The 22,371-nt window shown below is 36.7% G+C and overlaps 1 protein-coding gene across 5 annotated transcripts in view; it reads right to left on the minus strand.

Moving 5' to 3' along the window:
• Nucleotides 1–669: 669 nt before the first annotated feature.
• Nucleotides 670–22,371, minus strand: part of bckdhbl (branched chain keto acid dehydrogenase E1 subunit beta, like) — a 46,416-nt gene continuing 24,714 nt past the window's right edge. For 3 of the 5 annotated variants that reach the window (XM_068218798.2, XM_005163841.6, XM_005163842.4), the window contains 6 exons: nucleotides 17,250–17,382; nucleotides 10,086–10,191; nucleotides 4,956–5,288; nucleotides 1,612–1,905; nucleotides 1,257–1,532; nucleotides 670–1,180 (listed from right to left, as the gene is read on the minus strand). In XM_068218798.2, coding sequence (XP_068074899.1) covers nucleotides 1,128–1,180; nucleotides 1,257–1,532; nucleotides 1,612–1,905; nucleotides 4,956–5,288; nucleotides 10,086–10,182 — 1,053 coding nt within the window. In that variant the 5' untranslated portion in view covers nucleotides 10,183–10,191; nucleotides 17,250–17,382 and the 3' untranslated portion in view covers nucleotides 670–1,127. Of the gene's footprint in view, nucleotides 1,181–1,256; nucleotides 1,533–1,611; nucleotides 1,906–4,955; nucleotides 5,289–10,085; nucleotides 10,192–10,258; nucleotides 10,303–15,722; nucleotides 15,864–17,249; nucleotides 17,383–22,371 lie in introns of those variants that run through there. The other 2 variants (XM_005163846.5, XM_678216.9) reach the window with 2 other exon arrangements.

Raw genomic sequence — 22,371 nt, forward strand, 5'->3', positions numbered from 1 at the left:
TTTTGGTCTTATGAAAAATCTATTAAAGTTTCTCAAAATAACAACGCGCCAGCAGTGCGCCTTAGAACGCCTTCCTTTTTAGACCAGAACACCTATGGGCGCACAAATGAGCGCCAATGCATTTGCTATTTAAACAGCGTAGCGCAACGCCTGAAAACGACTCTTGCGCCAAGCTGAAACTACCAAAAGACTACTGCTCCACGCCTTGCGCCACACTGTGCCGGGTGTATGATAGAGCCCTATATGTGACTGTCAGTGTAACGTGAACGAACCACTGACATTTGAAGACAATTTCACAGACAAAAGAGCAGGTAAACATTGAGTTATTATTTTTCTCCTTCTTATAGTATTCTATTTATGACTTATTTGTCGTTTGATCAACCTTTTGGGCTAGTTGTAGATGTGTTTTTAAGCTATTCATAACAGTTTAATAATATTTTGGCAAATTGAACCAAATGAACGAAATGACTCGAAAAAAGATTTGTTCATCTCGATGAACGAGACTCAAAGATCAGAGTCAGTAAAATGATCCGAACTTCCCATCACTACTGTCCAAATGATGATTTCCATCATAGGTGCCCTTTAAATGAAATAAAAAATGTTGGCCAAGGTTTTACAGCTCGAAATTAATATTAATAATTTAAGAAATTGATTTTATCGAGTCATGAATTCACTTTTTAATTTTTTTATTCTCACATGTAGGAGCCTCGTTATAACATGTTTTTTTTTTTTTTTTACATTTAAAGTAAACAATGTAAACATTGTCACAAATTCTGCTAACTAAACAGAAATATTTCTAAAAAATCTTGAAAAGCAAGAATGTAAAATCCTCCTACTTTGACTAACAGCTCATAAACAGATTAGGAAAATGACAGAACATGACAGTTCAGTTAATTTGACAGAAGATCTCAATTTAAAGGCAATGCAAAGACATAAGAAAGCAAGGACAATGCAAGCTCATGAGCTAATATGATGCATGTAAGATGCTCACAAATATATACCATTGCATTAGGATTATTGAATACATTAATGCACACTAAGATGCACATTGTAAAAATGGCAAATGTTTGATTTTACTTGAACTACTGGAACACTTCAACCATCACTGTCAGCAGGCTTGTTGCTTTTCAGCTCTCCAAATCATTTTTAGATTGCCCGTCACCTTCTGGTTCCTCTAATACTGTAGACACACAAGGCACAGATGTTGATGCTATGAAAAGCAATGGGATACAAACCACACTAAACATCTGGCTTACCTTCATCCATGTTCAGAGGTAGCGTCATATTTGTCTGACCAAGTGGATTTCTGCTGACGCACACTGGAGAACTGATGCTGGTGAGGTCCACCACTTTCATGGTGAAGGTGCTTCTCACAGTGATGTGGCCGTCTGATGATACAACGGTGTTAAAATCAATGTTGTTCTGCAGAGGCCAGTGAACATCAGGCAAAGGCACACCCTGACTGACACACACACAGGTGAGCAGATCCTGCTTCAGAGAGCACGTGGAGCTGTTCAGTATCTGAGGATGAGCTGAAACACACACAAACATCATCACTAATCAGAGGCTTTTCAGTGTGAATCTGGATGTAAAACAATGTACTGCTCTTACAGTGAACGGTCAAAGTCATGGTAGCACTGGCGCTCAGATTTTTCCCGAACGTAGCTTCACATGTGATCTCGGCTTGGTGATCCTCGGGGACGGGTGTATAGAAGAGCTGTTCGCTGTACATCAAATATGTTTCCATTTCCCTGGGAAATCTCAGACGACGGAGCTGCTTTGAGTTCAGCCCCTTCCAGGTTACTATTGGATCACTGTTGAGGCAGAGGTCTGGAAGACTGCAGATTATTATTGTGCGTTTTCCAGCTTCAAGGACTTCAGAGTGTAGACTGATGTTCAGTTTTGCTGGGAAAAAAAGAAGTCAAACAGACTGTGTTATTTATCAGAATAGAGGCATTGGTTGTTCAAGGGAGAGTTCACGCTAAACTGAAGAAGGTGGCTGGTAGACATTTCTGTGTGCAGAATGTTTGCATGTTCTCCATGTGTTTGCGTGGGTTTCCTTCTGGTGCTCCGGTTTCCCTAACATGGATGAACTAGATTGGCAGTTTTGTATGAGTAAAATGTGTGTGTGAATGTGAGAGTGCATGGGTGCTTTCCAGTACAGGGTTATGGCTGAAAGGGCATCCACTGTGTAAAACATATGCAGAAATAGTTGGCGGTTTATTCTGCTGTGGTGACCCCTGATAAATAAAAGACTAAGCCAAAGAAAAATAATTGAATGACATGAACTGCAATGGAAATTGCATCCTAAAATAGGTACTTGTTTTGGGAAAAAAGGTCCTTTGCATATCTATTTCAGAAGCTAAAGTAGTATGTTATTTGGGTTGTACTTAACTGTTCTATTACTATTTCAACAGGGCCACCATACTGTTACTTCAAAACAAGCTGCTCAAAATAACATACTTCCAAAGGCCCTTCAGGATTAAGGATTTTTGTTGGACATTTTTTTCTTCACATACCCTTGATCCAAAGCTTTTAATTTTGCAGGTAAATTAAAGAGGATTGCACCATTAATTAAAGACTATTAGAATATATATTATAATATATTGTAAGGAGGGGCGGTGCCTCAGTGATTAGCACTGTCGCCTCACGGCAAAAAGGTCGCTAGTTCAAGTCCCGGCTGGGTCAGTTGGCATTTCTGTGTGGAGTTTGCATGTTCTCCCCATGTTGGCGTGGGGTTTCCTCCGGGTGCTCGGGTTTCCCCCACAGTCAAGACATGAGCTAAATTGGCCGTAGTGTATGTGTGTGAATGCTAGAGTGTATGGGTGTTTCCCAGTGTGTGGTTGCGGCTGGAAGGGCTGTATAAGTTGGTGGTTCATTCCGCTGTGGTGACTCCTGATTAATAAAGGGACTAAGCCAAAAAGAAAATGAATCAATGAGTTATTATAATTCTATATGATTCTTAATGAGTACTGCATTATTCCATATCAAACATAAATAAATATAAAGTCTCAAAATTTCACTGGTCTACTTTGTTTTAAAGTCAGCGTGCACCAAGAAGTTGCTGAGACTTTTGTTTCAGTATGCTGATGTACTTCCCACTTAAATGGAATGGGGGCGGGGCTTTTCTTTTGTGCATTATTCCCTCATAACAAAACAATGGTCAGAGGGATGTGGTTAAAAATATTGTGGATGTCAAACTGCTTCAACAGAGAAGGACCGCCGCTCCAAACGCAGGGCTGGACCCAGTTTTTCAAAGGAAATCCAGTGGGATTTTGGATCACAGATCAAAACCTGGAAAAGGGTTTTTCAAATGTAGGGATTTTGAATTAAGATCAGACCATGTTATTCAATCTTACAGTGCACCCAGGAAGTATTCACATCGCTTCACTTTTTCCTAATTTTTTATATTACAGCCTTATTCCAAAATGGATTAAACTCATGTATTTCCTCAAAATTCTACATACAATACCCCATAATGACAATGTGAAAAAAGAGTTTTTGAAATTGTTGCAAATTTATTAAAAATAAAAAAAGCTGAAAAAATCACATGCACAGAAGTATCCACAGCCTTTGCTGTGAAGCTCTAGATTGAGCTCAGGTACATTCTGTTTCCACTGATCACTCCTGAGATGTTTCAACAGCTTAATTGGAGTTCACCTGTGGTCAATTAAGTTGATTGGACATGATTTGAAAAGGCATACACCTGTCTATATAAGTTCCAGGGTTGACAGTGCATGTCAAAGCACAAACCAAGCATGAAGACAAAGGAATTGTCTGTAGACCTCCGAGACAGGATTATTTTGAGGCACAAGGCTGAGGAAGGGTACAGAAAAAATTCTGCTGCTCTGAAAGTTCCTATGTGCACAGTGGCCTCCATAATCCGTAAGTGGAAGATGTTTGAAACCACCAGGACTCTTCCTAGAGCTGACCGCCCATCTAAGCTGAGTGATCGAGGGACAAGGGCCTTAATCAGGGAGGTGATCAATAACCTGATGGTCACTCTGTCTGAGCTCTAGGATTCTTCTGTGGAGAGAAGAGAACCTTACAGAAGGACAACCATCTGTGCAGCAATCCACCAATCAGGCCTGTATGGTAAAGTGGCTACCATACAACTGTTTGGAGTGAATGCCAGGTGTTCCGTTTGGAGAAAACCAGGCACCGCTCATCACCAGGCTAATACCATCCCTACAGTGAAGCATGGTGGTGGCTGCATCATGCTGTGAGGATGTTTTTCAACAGCAGCAACTGAAAGACTAGTCAGGATAAAGGGAAAGATGAATGCAACAATGCACAGAGACATCCTGAATGAAAACCTGCTTCAGAGTGCTCTTGACCTCAGATTGGGGCGACGGTTCATCTTTCAGCAGGACAATGACCCAAAGCACACCGCCAAAATATCAATGGAGTGGCTTCACAACAACTTGATGAATGTCCTTGAGTGGGTCAGCCAGAGCCCAGACCTAAATTCTATTGAACATCTTTGGAGAGATCTGAAAATGGCTGTACATCGTCGCTTCCCATCCAACCTGATAGAGTCTGAGAGGTACTGCAAAGAGGAAGGGGCAGCAATTCCCAAAGACAGCTGTGCCAAGCTTGTGGCTTCATATTCAAAAAGACTTCAGGCTGTAATTGCTGCCAAAGGTGCATCAACAAAGTATTGAGCAAAGGCTGTGAATACTTCTGTACATGTGATTTTTCAAGTTTTTTATTTTTAATAAATTTGCAACAATTGCAAAAAAAATAAACTTTTCTCACAATGTCATTATGGGGTATTTGTTTTATTTAACTAATATAAAGTATTTCCAGCTGAAATGGAATATTAAGTAGGGGGTGGGGTTTTATCTTTGCTTTCACTCACAACACATTAAATATGCTCCCCCAGTGGATTCACTTGCACAGATTAATTGTCACCTTAAGACTATCAATGTGTGCTAACAAAATAAAACACATACCAGCAGAATAAGACACCGCGACTCTCTCATCGTAAACATGTGTTTCATTGGTTCCCCATTCTAACATGACTCCATATTCTTCGACTCTTTCATGTCCGCTGAAGTCCCACAGAACGATGCTGCATTCTTCTAGAATAGAAGCCAGTGGTCTCAGCAGGCCGTCCTTACGCTCCATATCTCGTGGGCTGATGGGGAAGTCGGGGCTCCCACTGAACCAGACCAGCCGGCCTGAATGTGTTCTCATTGGAGCAGAATACGCACAGGGGATCTGTGCACATCCCGCCAAAGCAGGGATGACATTCTTGTCCAGTTTCAATTTAAACTCATAATCACCTGTATGAAAGAGTTATCACAGTAAAACAGCATTCAGGGTATATACAGGCTTTAAACAGTAAATCTAATGGCGAGTTCAGAATGTACGATTTTCAAAGTAGTGGCATCACAGATGTTTTTACCCTGCACGACTATCCGGGGTAGCGCTCTGATGGTGCTGTGTTTACAATGCAAGATGGATCAGTGACAGGGGGTTTCACACTGCATGACTTTACAATAGGAAGAATCGCAGACAACTTTGTCCAAACTACGTCTCACAACCAAAACCATTGCGAGAAGTGTCATGGAAACAGTGCGAGCTAACATAGTAGGTCATTTCAAGAGTTCACACTTAGCTGATGATTGATTATAAAGCTTGTTTGGCATGCTGAGCCCTGAGCTCATAAGATCCTTAAGCCCGGGGCTCCTTCCCATTTGCAAGGCGAGAGTGGAGTTTGAGCTCAGGTAGATCTCGAGAACTCCCCTGTGGTAGTAGCTAATGAACAGATAGTGATTGCTCTTAAGAGATAACTGCTTACTAGGAGCATGTCTATGGTGCCGATTTGGATTAGTCAGTTAACTTAAGTTGCATGTTTTTGGACTGTGGGAGGAAACCGGGGGAAACCCACGTGAGCACGGGGAGAACGTGTAATCTTCGCATAGAAATGTTGACTGGCTTGGTAAGGACTAGAACCATTGACGTTCTTGCTGTGAGGCAACAGTGCCAACCACTGGGCCACCCATCTAGGAAAGGAGGTGGAGTAGGGGTGAAAGAGGGAATTCTTGAAAACGAAGATGGCTGTTATATGGAACTTTGGCTATTTATAGTGGCTTAGGAATTGTCTGATTGATGAATCATAAATTGAATAATGCGGGACCAGCTGCTAGCAATCATAAGCACATAATCCTCTCCAAGTTAGTTTATAAATAAATTTCACTTGTTATTAACTAAATAATGAGAAATAAGCCTTTAATGGGGTAGAAAATTTATCAATTAGCAATTTCTACTTAACTTTATTTCCTTATCGGCCCAGTTGTGGTTTTGTTCAGGTGACACGTCAAACAGACACAGGTGCTGCTGCCAAATTTACACTAGTTTTTCCTCCATTTCTTGGGTTCAGATAGACTGAAAATGAGCCTTTTTAACTTTTCCCCATTCTCCTGCTGGCCTGCAGATACCTATACTAGTAGATTGGGATGGGTACCGAAACTTGGTACTTTATCGGTATCGGTGCTAAATTATAAAAGACAGAAGTATCGATAAGCTCTGACATTAACGGTTCAGCTATCTGTACTGGAGAATTATTGCTGAATAAGCATTACTTACAGTAGCATAATTTAACTGACCAACCTTTTTAAATTCGTCTGCACAGTTGGCAATCTCTCATGAGAAATGCTTGTGTTTCCAGCAAGCGCATCCAATATAAAAGCCTTTACAAGATCCTCCAAAACTGTATTAAAAACACAGATAAACTCCCAAAACACTGTTACCCCTGGTTTATGTGAGTGTGTTAATGAAAAATCATAAACATTATCTCATTTAACTGCATGTCGCAACTCAAAGAGGGTATTTTCAACTCCAGGGAGCACAATAAACCAAGAAAGATCCCGGCTTCAGCCAGAAAAGGCAAACATGTTGATTTTTCACCAGAAGAAAAGTTAAAAACTGAGAGTCATTTTACTTCAAACCATTGTACATTGTCGGTGGGGTGTCGTGGACGAAAGTGCAGAGGGTTGGGGAGTCACGGAAGAAAGTGAAAGTGAACAGCGGACAGGGGAGGAGGGCGGTTGAAGAGGGGGACTGGTAAAATTAGGTGCCGAATAAGATTTCAGAGATGTGTTCCGGCACAAATTAAGCTCTGGCTGCACTGCTTTGGCAATACAAATGTAGAGTTATTTGTCATGCCAATAAAGCACCTAAATGTGAAATGTGAATCTAAGAGCGCGTGCATCCACCGTGGTGCTCTGTGTTTGTGTGACTGAGGGAGAGCGCACGCATCCACCGTGGTGCTCTTTTGTGTGTGTGTGTGTGTGTGTGTCGCTTGTAATAGGCTGACTGGACTCTGTAACATCCAGTTGGGTGTTTTCTGGAAGGCATATTTAATCACTATACATTATTCCTTGGCTCATTATTGTACCTGCCATGTGTATAGAAAGAATGCTGATATGATATATGAAACTCAATTGGTAGTTGGCAAATTGAGTGATATGTTTGTAAATCTGACTTTAATAGTCAGTGCTTCACCAGCCACAAACCTCACCGCACGTCACGCAGCACTCATGTCTCATCACAAAGGGGCAAACAAAACTGACATTTAGCCTACAATCCTTGCACAACCTACAATTTTATCTGTTATCTGTCTCTTTTGGTAGTACCCAATTTAACGTGAGCTTTTGAAAACCAGATATAAATTGAGCGGGAATGGTCGGGTCGCGTCGGGTGGACAAAGCAGTGGCGCAGTAGGTAGTGCTATTGCCTCACAGCAAGAAGGTCGCTGGGTGGCAAATTCGATCCTCTGCTCAGTTGGCGTTTCTGTGTGGAGTTTGCATGTTCTCCCTGCGTTCGCATGGGTTTTCTCCGGGTGCTACGGTTTCCCCAACAGTCCAGGTACAGGTAAATTAAGTAGGCTAAATTGTCCATAATGTATGAGTGTGTGTGAATGAGTGTTTGTGGATGTTTTCCAGAGATGGGTTGCGGCTGGAAGGGCATCCGCTGTGTAAAAACGTGCTGGATAATTTGGCGGTTCATTATGCTGTGGCGACCCCAGATTAATAAAGGGACTAAGCCGACAAGAAAATGAATGAATGAATGGTCAGGTAGAAAACGGGGCGGGGCAGGCAGCGGCTGAACAAAGACATAAATATACGGACAAAGAATATACGGCGAAAGCGGTATAAAACCTGGCGGGAGCGGGATTCAAATTTCAGTCCCGCAAAGATTTCTATACCCATCCCTACTAGTGGATGCTGCTCTCTCATTGGCTGTAGGTGATCGCAGATGTTATTTTCAATCATAACATATTTCACACAGCATGATTTGAATCGCCAACAGCTCCAGATACTTAGCATGCCAAATATCTGATGGGTGTCGGCGTCTCATCGCCGATTCTCTCAAATTGCGTCTTTGATAGTTCATACTGTGTGATTGTTACTTATGTGCAGGGCTTAACATTAACACCCGTCAACCTGCCAAATGCTGGTAGATTTCAGCTGTGGCGTGTTAGACAGTCACTCCCACTAGCCACTTTAGCTGGTTGAAAATAATTTTTAAATTGTGGTTTTCTTAAAAGCAGGGTTCGACTATAAGAATGACCCAATATGCTTGCAAATGTTTAGAATCGAGAAACAGCACGACTAAGCAGAAGAAAGCAGATGAATAACGAATGAGAGGATGCATACTCGCGCTAACAGCTGATGTACGTGCCTGGAAAGCAACTGTGATCCGATCTCAAATATTCAGACAAAAAAGTTATGGTCCTGCACCCACAGTCTTGCTGCTTTCAAGAGCTCCAAATATGTCTTTTTGTAAGCAGCACCGGTTGCTTTCGCTTTGAACAGATTATTAATTGACCTTACCCTTGTGATCATCCTTCCACCATCACAAAGTAGGCTATGTTTTTCAACTGCTTTTTTTGCTTATGGTTATTTTTGTTTATATGATTTAATTATCATTTTTTACAACAAAATTGCTTTAATATGAGATTAACTCTCCAATTATGTGTAGTTAACTGGTGATCTGAGATACCTTTAGCAAGGACAGATTACTGCATATTTTTGATACATGACTAATTATTTTTGAAAGTCAATCGTTTTTCTTTGTTTTTTTTAAGAAATGTTTTGTTAAATAAAAAGTATAGTATACAGCTTTATTTAGCTTGTTTTGACACATTTAGAATTTGTGGCTAAGAAATAATTATTGTTTGGTGTGGTCAGAGATAAATTTGGTAAATCCTTAATTTTGAGTTCTGAAAACTCATGTGAAATAAAAACTAATTGCAGTGTAACACTATGAAACCATGACCTATTTGCTCATACACGACACACAAAATGTGAAATGAATGAGAAGGCATGTGGACAAAACACAAAATCTAAATCAAGTCATTTTAGTATGTCAAAGTAGTATTTATGCATATAAAAATATTTGTTTTTTTAAATGAAAAATTGTGGCTAGTTAAAATGCAGAGTGGCCAGTAATGTTGGAAAACTACTAGCCACTGTGGCTGGTGATCAAAAAAGTTAATGTCAAGCCCTGCTTATGTGAATGAGCACTGATTTGCCAGTGATTTCAGCCATTTGTTAGCGATTTTTCAAAACATGGGCAAGTCAAAATCGAGGCTAAAATCATGCAGTCTGAACTCGACATATGAGTAAAATTTAAGACATTTTTAAACATCGTCACCAATTTCAACTGGTAACATTGGCGACATATTAGCTTACAGTATATTGGCTGAATGCTGGCTGTAAGAAACGTTATTCATATAATGAAATGCTAATATACAGCAGCAGGAATAACGGCGTTTACTGCATTAAACAAACCATGACGTCAAATCAAGCATGCTTTTATCAATTTCATAAACTACACAGCAACACAATATTCACAGATTAAATGCAGGCAAACATTAGCATACAACTAAGCATTGTATAATAAAAATGTATTTAATACGATGTACAATAGCATTTAAGACTTTTAAAATAATTTTTCAATCTCTCTAAATTGATTTATCAACTTATAATAATACTTAAAACAACTGCGGACACTCTAGCATTATAACGCAACTGAAAAAATTCATGAATTCCCACTAAATGACTTGATCTTACCGCCTGGATAAAGGCATCCATTACTTGATCCAATCCACATGTGCAGAAAAGTGAGCAAAACGAGCCATTTCTCGCGCTGAACTGCCGGAAACTTCATCCTGTGTTTCTATGATAAGAAAAATGTTTTGAGAAGTTTAAATTGTACTTGATGGTAAGGGTAAAAACTTGAGTACCTTTTTTGTTTTGGTCCCTCCACGTTGGATATTCCTCTTTCAATGATTCTTAATGCTACTTTACAGTTCAACGTACTCATGCTTCAGAGGCCAGTTAATAAATAACTACGCTTGAGTGAATAGATTTCTTGTTTGGTGGATAACGCAATCAATCAATGGCGTTGTGAGTTAGAAACAAACATGTTTTAAAGTAAAATGCTCATGAATGAACAGAACTTTATCCCCATTTTAACTCAACAAACTTACCATATGATCCAGACCTTGATTCATAGAAACAGACAATAAAAGCACAAGCAGTGTTATTTGTGTTTACTGTACAGTTCTGAAAAGATACATGAGCAACGTGGAGTGGAATAAACAATATTTGTTATGTGATATTTGACATGCGGTAGCCTTTTCGGTTTGGAGTTGTTGGCATGGTGAATGCATTTCTATTGATCTCCCAGAGCAGAGTAAACTGAAACTCTACACTGTACACAAGTAGCCTTCCTCTGTTTGTAGGAACTGGAAATACAGACATTCCTCTTTCAATGAAAAACATCAGTAGCCAAATTATTACACCACTTAGCCAGTGCTTCTTAAAGAGAGTATTTAATCTGGACCCACCTCCATTTCATATTTTACCTGTATTTTTGAGCATGTGTAAAGGATTCAAAGAGTGGATTTACTACTTGCATGTCAACGCATGTTAAATTTGTGATCGTGTTACTTTAATGTCTTTTTGGTGATGTTTCAGAATTTAACTGAAGATGATAGTTTTCCTGCCATCACATCCAGTTGGCAAATGCTGTTGCCCAGTCATCATTTCAATTGATGAGCATGTCAGTTTCTAGAAAGTTTTCAGTTTACAGGGTTTTCAAAGAATATTGGACATAAACTACCAGACAAATGTCTTCAATCATCAATCCCAGCAACAAATAATAACTTCACTTCTAGTTGATCATTTTAAAAACTGGCAGAAGGTAGATTTATCCGATGAATCATTTGTTGAACTGCATCCCAATTATATACTGCAAAAGACCCATTGGAACCCCAATGGACCCAAGATTCTCACAGAAATTACTCAAGTTTGGTGAAGGAAAAAGCTTGATTTAAGGGCTACATTCAGTATGGGGGCGTGCGAGAGATCTGCAGAGTTGATGGCAACATCAACAGCCTGAGGTAGTAAGATATTTGTGCTGCCCATTACATTACAAACCACAGGAGAGGGCAAATTCTTCAGCAGGATAGCGCTCCTTCTCATACTTCCACCTTTGCATCAAAGTTCCTGAAAGCAAAGAAGGTCAAGGTGCTTCAGGATTGGCCAGCCCAGTCACCAGACATAAACATTATTGAGCATGTCAGGGGTAAGATGAAGGAGGAGGCATTGAAGATGAATCCAAAGGATCTTGATGAACTCTGTGAGTCCTGCAAGAACGCTTTCTTTGCCATTCCAGATGACTTTATTAATTAGTTATTAAAGTCATTGCAGAGATGTATGGGGTAATTCTTATACTATGGGCACTTTTATGTCCTTTGATCATATATCTAAAAATATCTATAATTTTGTTCAAATTCCTCTTTCTTTGTCAAACTAACAATAAAAACTACTTTAAAAATATTTACTAGCTTTCTATTATATTCTTTTCATATTATTCAACATCGTTTTAGGTGTCAAAAATCACAGTTTTCACCTTGTCGCACACCCAGAGTTTTAAACTTCAATGAAAATACCATTTTAAAATATTATTTATCTGGTATCTATTAATGTATTTTAATTAAGCACTAGTGAAATAATTTTAATATTTTATAGTGATTAATGTGAGACTATTATCAATATTATTTTTATACAAAATATAGCAGTCGCACAGTATCAGTGTCATTGCACCACAACACTGTAATGTCGCTTTAAAAAGTTTGTATGAAAGATTATTTAGGTGGTTTCTATGAAAATGAACAGTGTGTTCAAAATGGAGGAAATTAACATTTTTATCAATGACATCTGAAGAAAAATTAAGGTAAATATTGCTTGATAAGGAAATACATTTATTCTACGTCATTTGTTGTACCTTTAAGGATGTTTTAAAAAACCAAACAAATCAAGGTGAATAAGAGTGTTTTGTAGTCATGAAAGGCTAGTATCAATTCAAAGCTAATCAGTGAAGCTATTTTTTTTTATTTTTTCACAATAAACTGTTGAAATGTCATTTCCACCACTGTCATTTTTATCACCACACACATTAAAAAATATATATTTAAAAAGTTCTCATCACACATTAAAAGTGTATTCACAATGTATGAGTTCATGCTCCATTTAATATGCAAATTCAGTTTATTTGTTTTCTAATAATCTTTTAACATTTTATCTTTTAAATTAATATAACATTTTAGGGTGTGACAGGTGTACAATTCAGCATTTGGTCCTAAGGGACTAATTTATTTCATTGACAAATGTATAATTATTATATATATATATTGTGGAAAGATTGGTTAAACTAGATACAAAACTGATCTTGGACAGTGTTTGACTGCCATAATTTATTTCATTTTGAAATAAGCTGTATATCGAGATGTGGTGGAATTGACTTTCATCTAGACAAATTGTTTAATTATGAGGCTATGTTACGTTGATTTCAACTACGTTGAAGTTTTTTAAATAACTTTAAAAGTGCCCGTAGTTGAAGAATGGCCCTTGGATGCAGTTGTCCAAGCTCATGGGTGTCATACGCAATATGATTTTTTTATCTTTATTCTATACTGTACATTATTTCTGTTAAGAGACAAGACTTTTGTCCAAGCAAAGTCAGACCTTACTGTCTTAATGAACTAATTAAAAATCAAGGCATGATCATATTTTATTTTGGTAAAATAAGTGTAATCTAGAGGCCTTTGCCTTTCATATAAGACACTTATGATACCAAATGATCAACTAGAAATCAAGTTATTATTTGTTGTTCCTAAAACTTGGATAGGCGATAAGCCTTTATCAGGTAGTGTAGAGGTCTGCATTCATTTAGCTTCAATTCAGCACAAAACTGTTCTGTTGCATTTGTAGTGAGATTGAGTTGGATTTTCTGAAGAGTGTAAATGTCAAACGCCACCATGAATTAAAAGTTTAGGCAGTTGACAGAAAACATAAAGCACTATTTGTCACATTAGACTGATCTGTTTTCTGCACCATGTTACATTTGACCTGCCTTTAGTATTAATATTATTTTTTTAATAAACATTGCTATTACTTATCATTTTGCAACTTTGCACTTATTAATGTTTATTAAAACGTAAAAAACAATGATCCCAGACCTAAAATAAAACCCAGCATAGTGGAGACATAAATGAGCACTAAATATGAACACATTACTAAATATTTGCCCAATGCACCATTAAAATGATCAAATATTTTTGTAAAAACTAAATATTGAGTATAGCAATAACAGGTCATGATTTTACAAGACAAACCCTAATTATGAATCCTTTTAACAATTGAACTTTTCTTTTTAACATTTAAATAGAAAGAAAATTACAAAAATAAATGATTTAACTGGTTTTTTAACAAAGGCGTGTGCACAATTACATGTTTGAACAACTAAAACTATTCAAAATAGGGCTGCACAATATATCGTTACAGTGTCGATTTCGCAATGTGCACATTTGGAATAGTCACATCGCAGGACCTTCACTGCTTTTATATTAGAATTTATATTAGAGTTAACCATGATCTACAGTTCAGAGGCCATGAGATTTCTGGAGTCACTGCAGAGTTTAACTCTAATGGAGTGAAAATCTCAGGCACAAGAATTTGTACTAATTGAAATTTAAAAAAAAAGAGTCATTTTTAAAATTATTTCTACAATAAAAACTATACAGTGTTGTTTTATGTTCGATTATTCAAATTCTGAAACTGAATTAGTTTATACCGGTACCGTTGGACTCCCCACAAATCCATAAATTTAACCTGCTCTATTGTATTTAACTGTAACTTTTATTTATTTATTTACTATATATATATATCAATCTAAAATAAATGAATTAATGATTTCCCAATAGAGCTATTCAAGTGATCTGGTGAATTGTATTTATATTGCATTATACATATATAGTATATATGTATAGTATATATGTATGGTGACTTGAGAAAGCCAACATACTGCTATACTACATAAGCTTATTATTCTTATTAGTCTTCTTCTTCTTCTTAGACTATTTTAAGAACGCATCTCCTCTTAGACCGGTCATACTACAACCACCAAACTATCTCCAAACTACATTGAATTAAGTTGCTTTATCTTTTCCAACCGATCTGATTTACGGTTTTCCCAAAACTGACCCGGAAAATTTGGTAAAGTCCCATCGACTTAACATTGGACCAAACTTTGTGACCTCATAACTTTCCGACAGACTGTCATACAGACTTAAGGTTTGGCCAACACAATCTCACGGTAATTTGTAACTTTTTGATTTAGTGGCTAATTCATATGAATTTGTACAATGTAATCCGTACAATTTATTACGATTTGCTCATCCCTAATGATGGTTGGGTTTAGGGGTGGGGTTAGGTGCCACGCCTCCCTTTTAAAATTGTACATTTTCGTACAACTGAACTCGTACAAATTCATATGAATCAGCCTGCAAACTAGCAAAACATAAAATACTTACGTTTTCTCCTGAGATCAGGCTGGTTGGGCTCATTTAACTCAGACTAACAATCTGCCAATCACTGATGACCTTTCAACTTACTAGCCACACCCTAGCGACCACTTATGACACCCTAGCAATTGTCCCATAGTCCTCCATTGTAAAAAAAAAAAAAAAAAACTGCCATTGACTTTACATGGACATACTAAAGACATACAAATCCATACTAACAACATACTAATCCATACTAGAAACATGCTAACAAACATACCATAAATATACTAGCAACATGCTAATTCATACTAAAACCATACTAGCAACATGCTAATTCATAGATCCATGGCAATTTATGTTAGCAACAGCATAAAAACCACTCAGAACACCCTAGCAACATCTTAGCAACCGCTCAGAAACACCCCATCAACCACCTACAGTAGCAAGAAACAAGCCAATCCATACTAAAAACATGCTAACATGTATGTACTTTTCTATCTATGCCTGTTTCAATCTTCTTATAAACTACATCTTCAAACTTTCAGTCGAGGCTTTCTCAAGCCAACATAAAGTTTGTCTACGAACTTTACTTTTCTAGTAGTATTTACAGTCAGCATGAATACTACAGTCTGTACTACTTTTCTATTGTATATGTATATTCAATTCAACTGCTGTTTATTCCTATAGCACTTTTACAATGTAGATTGTCAAAGCAGCTTAACATAGAAGTTGTAGTAAATTGAAACTGTGTCCGTCCAGTTTTCAGAGTTCAGTTTAGTTCAGTTTGTGACGCTTATAGCCGGATAGCCAGTGGAAAAAAGAGCTTCGAGACAAAAAGATAATTTCAGACTCAAACCTTTATAGTCAGCCTCCTTCAGCGTCACAAGAATTACAGTTCAAAAACACAAAATAAAAGTAAACAATATTTAAAAGTAGAGCATTTTGAGGGGAGAGCAGCGCACACACTCCTTTCTCCCTCTTCTCACACACGCAGACTAACTCCCGCAACGCAAACACTGGGGTGCTGGGGTGCAGCTCTTAAAGGGCAACACACATACATAATGTGATACATACACATTGTAGTGGACGTTACAAGTTCAGTGTGGTTTAATTTTCACTGCTGAAAGTCCAATTATACATCAAAATTCACAATAAAGGCTATGCATTACTAACTAATGTCCATTTAATTAAATCAAGCTAGGAACTGTCAATCTAGGATATTACACTTCTTACTTCAGCAAAAGGTTTCCCAAAATGCATACACATTCACAAGGCATGGTATGCAGCCATGCTGGGATTTTTAATATGTTTGTGATTGTTCCCATAGTGAATTATTCCTCAGTTCACTGCTAAAAATGATAATCTCTCTCCCTCTCGAAGCAAACCGGATAAGTAAAAACTCCTTAGACACAATCATAAATCACTATTTATTCGTGCAAACTTTAAATTCATTTGGAGTGGTGTCCATGAACGGTCTATTTTGGCAAGATAGTCCAATGTTTGTCTCCATCTTGTGGTTCTTTTTTTAGACACCAAACTTTAGGTTCAAAACGTAAGTATATTTAATAATAACAAATGATGAATTCCTTGCATTAAAACTTAATTTTTGTGTTATATAATGATATATATTTATTTGTGACTTATATGTCTTGTACTGGCATTTCGTGCTGCCTCTGAGATTCTACCACTGGAATTTTTTGGCAATATTTCATCAAAGAGCAAACCCTGGCAGAAAACCAACACAAACAGCGCCTTAATCTCTTAAGTCTTCAGGTCACATTTTAATGAATATCTATTTTTTTTTAATCTTTAATCTTTCGCAAATAAATGCGGAGGAATATTGCTGCACAATGTTTACTTTAGTAAATGTACAGAAATGCAATCTGATGAGTGTCTTCCATCTATACCAGTACACATCCACGATCAAAAACTTAATTAAAATGAACCACAGATGAATCCTCATGGAATTATTATGTAGAAAAATCATTATTAACTTTAAAATAATAATACAAATATAATTTATCAGTGAATATCAGTAATCATACTATGTAATCAAGACAATTGCAAAACATAAAAGTTCAGTGGATTAGGCAAGAAAATAATCACTATCAATATACACTATACAAACAGTAAACTTAGCTAAATACAAACTAATTTACTACATACGGTTTGATCTGTTCACAACATCGAACTACAGGAGTGCCTGTGTTTGAAGGAGCACCATGCTGCCAATCAGTTCTCCAAATGATTCAGATTATCTGTCATCTTGTGCTTCCTCTATTATGTGTAAATGTGCATATAAATACACAGCCACACTTGGAAACTGAAAAAGTACTCACTTAATACCACAGTGAGTGGTAAAAAAAACATCCATTTGGCTTACCTTGACTGATGTTTAGTGTAAAAGTTGATTTCTGTCGACACACACTGGAGAAATGATGCTGGTTAAGTCCACAACAGTCATACTAATGGTGTTTCTCGGGGCTTGTTCACACTCGTACTTGGTTCATTTGGTCCTGGACAAATTCAAACATTTTCACACTTTATCTTAAGACTGAACTTGTTATAAACGAACAAAGTAGTAGCTTTTATAACATTTTTGCATAATGACACTTACAAAAAATCCAGATTAATGCATTGTGCTGGGCTGAATGTGCTCGTTTTTGAATGTGATGGCTGTGATGGGATTTTTTTTAATAAATTAAGAGGCTTGTGCATTTTTCTCTATATTATCTTGTGAAATTAATCAAATATCTTCTTGATGTAAATCTTGTCAGCTAAAAGTCTTACGTTAGCATGAAAACAATTCAGTTTGAAACTATTTATTAAGAGTTCAACAACAAAACATCAATTAAATAGTATTTTGATGCGAAGATGCTTGAATTACTTTACAATTTACAAACAAAACTGTTTTTAAAGAGCTGTGAAGTGACTCTCAGTAGATCAAGGTCATATGTTCATGTCCTCTTACAGAAAAAAAAACCATGAGGAGTCATGCACTTGAGGATTAAACAAAGCTACACCATTCATTCACACACACAAAAGACAGAACAGCATTTCTGCAGTTTAATCTTCACAGGACACTGTCCACATTGTGATTTGATTAAGTGCAGATGACTTCTTTTGATTAGTCCAGAATCTTCTAGGATTGTAAAGCTAATTCCACTGTTTAGGACTGAATTCTACAATTCTGTGTGGGATTACTGGAAACTTCCAGAGAGAAACAGGGCTGCAAAAAACTATTGTTTTATGATTATTAGAATGATGAACTGATTAATAATTTGATTAATTGAATTTTATTGAATACTTTAATAGCTAATCAGCAGGTTTTGAATGATTATCCAGCTTTTGCAACTAGTTAAAACATTGAGTTGAATGAATCGTCATTTACAGACTAAGGAGTTTAATGAGACATGAAGAAAATGGGTAGAATATATTCTCCTATTAAGACCAGCCTTAATATAGAATGTATTGTCAAAAAGACGTGAATTTTATTTTGTATATTATTATTTTTGGAAGGACAGAAAACAAAAGAAAAATAGTGAGAATAACAACAACTATTTAAAATAATAAATGAATAATTAAATAAAGATTACATTTAAGATGCTAAAAGTACCATCCTATGTATATACTACCTGTCTTGTCGCCTATCCAAGTTTTAGGAACAACAAATAATAATTTGACTTCTAGTTGATCATTTGTTATCAGAAGTGGCTTATATGAAAGGCAAAAGCATCTAGATTATGCTTATTTTACCCAAATAAAATATGATCATGCCTTGATTTTTAATTATTTCTTTAGGACAGTAAGGTCTGGCTTTGCTTAGACAACAGAAATAATGTACAGTATAGAATATAAAGTCATGCTGCAGTAGAAAAAGAATTAATAATTGTGCATGACTTCCATGAGCTTGGAGGACTGCATTCATACATCTCTGCAATGACTCAAATAACTTATTAATAAAGTAATCTGGAATGGTAAAGAAAGCGTTCTTGCAGGACTTCCAGAGTTCATCAAGATTAATCTTCAATGTCTTCTCCTTCATCTTATGCCAGACATGCTCATTAATGTTCATGTCTGGGGACTGGGCTGGCCAATCCTGGAGCACCTAGACCTTCTTTGCTTTCAGAAACTTTGATGTGGAGGCTGAAGTATGAGGAGCGCTATTCTGCTGAGGAGTTTGCTCTCTCCTGTGGTTGGTAATGTAATGAGCAGCACAAATGTCTTGATACCTCAGGCTGTTGATGTTGCCATCAACTCTGCAGATCTCTCACACGCCCCCATACTGAATGTAAATCATGATTTTTCCTTCACCAAACTTGACTGATTTCTGTGATAATCTTGGGTCCATGTGGGTTCCAGTAGGTCTACCTGCTGCCACTTTTCCAAACGATCAACTAGAAGTCAAGTTGTTATTTGTTGCTCTTACAACTGGGATCAACGACAAGACTTTTGTCAGGTAGTGTATACTTTAGGGGGAAAAAAAGGGTGGGGTGCCACAATATGGGTCAAATAAATACACAATTGATTTAGAATTGAAAAGCAACAAATCAGTTTTATGTTTTCTTTTTGACGATATACAAAAAACTATGAGTGTTTTGTTTTAATTGTTCTCATAATGTCCTTAAATCATTCACGTATTTTCCGTATTTATTTTTGGATTTTTTTTTTGGATTTAATCATTTATTTAAATATAATGATTACAAGTGATACAGAGTACAAGTGATAAAAACAAATTCAGCTTTTGAAACAGATTTAATGAACTCTGAAATAAACAAATCACTTGTTTTTCACTTTTTTATGATAATTTTTTTTAGGGTTTTTTCACCTTTATTAATATAGGACAGTGGAGATTTTTTACAGAAAGGGAATTATGGTCAGCAGAAAGAGGGTAAGAATCGGCAAAAGGACCTCAAGCCAGAAATCGAACTCGGGTCACCAAGAGCAGCTCGGGGCTGTCCGTCGACGCACTAACCACTAGGCTTTTGGCGCTGACCGCTTTTCAGTTTTTAGATTATATCCAACTCAAATGACACAAAGAATATCATTGTTTATCTACTTTTTGTTTTCCTTTGGATAGACAAAAAGATCATAAATAACTCATACAGTAAGTAGGGCCAGACAGAACCAAAATAAATTTGCTATTTCTGAAGAGAATTTCGTAAAAAAAAATCTGTGGATTTATGCGAAATTATTTTGGGAGTATTGTAACTAAAAACTTAATATATGAAATAAAAAAATAATAACTTTTTAACTTTTATTTAGTGTTTACAATGCAAATCCTAGATCCACTTATTTGGTAAACAAAGCAAGTCTCTCATATGATCCTCTGAAAGACAGAAAATATTACTTGACAAACTGTATTGTAGATAAATCATAAGAACACTTATTAGTCAATAATATTACTAAAATTAAAAACTGAATAAATGTAAATTTACACAAGTATATAAATACACTCAATGATAGGCCAAAAATCTGCAGAAATCTGAAGAAATGGATTCCTTGTGGGGCTCCTCATAAATAACTTACTAGTAAATATCACTAGCATCTCTTTTTTGAAGTTGTTATGAACATGGAAAAAAATAAAAGGCAAGACTCCTATCACTTGCCTCTTTTATAATCATTTTCCCCTCCTATTATGGCTAATAGTGTTACAAAAATCAAATTAGTCCTGTCTCCAAAGCTCAGTCAAGCTACTATGTGCAAACCAAATAATCACATTACTGTAATTATATTATTGCTGTTGTTGTTTTCTTTGCTATTATCATTACTATTATTATTACAATGTCTAATCAAATAATTTACAGCTAGTCAAGCTGGAGAACACTACCCTGCTTTTCTTGTGCAGGATTAGCTGAAATTTCACTCAGATCTGACGCTTTTAACAAATCAATGCATGGGGCAGCGTATGAGCACGTCTGAGCTCCAGGCAGTCAGTGGGTGCATTGAGCACACCTCCCCAGCTGACAGCTCATGACAGTTCATCAAGGATGTAGTTGTTAAACATGATATTTAACTCATCTAGTCTCTATCTAACTACTCTTTGGTATTTGAATTGATTACTTATTCTTAGGTAACTCTTTTGGCTGAGCGCAAAGATAAGTTAATATATGAATTTTTGTAAACACATACACTGATTCTGCATATTTTGACTGATTGCTTGCATTTATTTCCTATATTGTATTAACTTATTGTTCGTTACAGGTTTATAATGGCTAATATTGATTGTTAAAACTGATATTCAGCAAAAGAGACTTCCAAGTTTTCAATGAAAATGAAAGGAGGCAGTTTTGTTATAGACAGTTATGTTATAATATGCAGGGCCGGCCCGTGGCATAGGCAGTATAGGCAAACGCTAAGGGTGCTGCAAATCCAGGGGGCGCCATAAATGAGCGCGGTTAAGTTGGTTTTGTTTTTGATATTTCTGACACATTTAGTGATAGACGGCAATAACTATATTACTTACCCTAAAAAGATCTAAAGCGTGTTTCCTACAAAAAGACAAAGCTGGTTATGTTTCACAGCTGTCTTCTTCTTTTTTTTCGCTCGACATTACGACCACTGCTCCGTTTAAGCCCTCGCAATATGCGTTCAGCCAGGAGAGCTCTCGAGCTCTCAGTAAGGGATCGTCGGAAAAGTGCTTCTTTTTTTCCTTTTTTTTTTTTTGCTCCATTCTGCGTGTTTTATTTTAAACACAACTAATTTTCTCTTAAATGACACAAACAGTTACTAAAGTAGTGGAATGCTTCATTATAGATCTGTGCATTCTCACATGAACACCTATCAAATAAAACACAACGAGAGATTCATTTGCTGCCCTTTACTAAATAACTATGGCAACTTTAATCAATATGCAAATACAATCAAACGTGAAGTAGATTTTATAGCATGTTTAATTTCTGTATAGGCCATTGATTTTAATAGGCTAAACCTTTTATTTTATTGTCAATATTTTCTAATGTTTGCTATGTATTCTATCATTTGAAGCTATTTGTTGTCCCATATTTTTTACATCCTATCGTTGACAGATATGGCATAACATTGCTAATCAATAAATAGCTATAGTGCTATCTGTTAGTTTTAACGTCAGCTAATGTTATGGAAGGGCATAGATGTTATGGATAATAGTAATATGTAACTACCCCCATCATTCCTCCTTCAAGCAAATGTGTAAATATTAGATCTATTCAGCAATAATGTTAATTGCATTGGCATATGTATCTGACGTTTTCCCAGCTTGTAGTCGGTCAAAAAGCTATTTAGTTTCTTATGACTATACACTAGCAGTGAAATTTACTGCGATCATGCAATGTGACGGGGCGCACCTACAATCTTGCCTAGGGCGCCAAATTGGTTAGGGGTGGACCTGATAATATGAAATATAATATATTTCAAACGTAGTTGTTAGAGGCTGGAAATGAGCTTTGCAGACACAGGCAGAGATCGGAAGCAGGGGTGGACATCTGTGTTAATGATTATTCTATTACTATGCATCTTTGATTGAC

This window comes from Danio rerio, chromosome 3 (assembly GCF_049306965.1).
Source record: "Danio rerio strain Tuebingen ecotype United States chromosome 3, GRCz12tu, whole genome shotgun sequence".
Classification (NCBI taxonomy): Eukaryota; Metazoa; Chordata; class Actinopteri; order Cypriniformes; family Danionidae; genus Danio; species Danio rerio.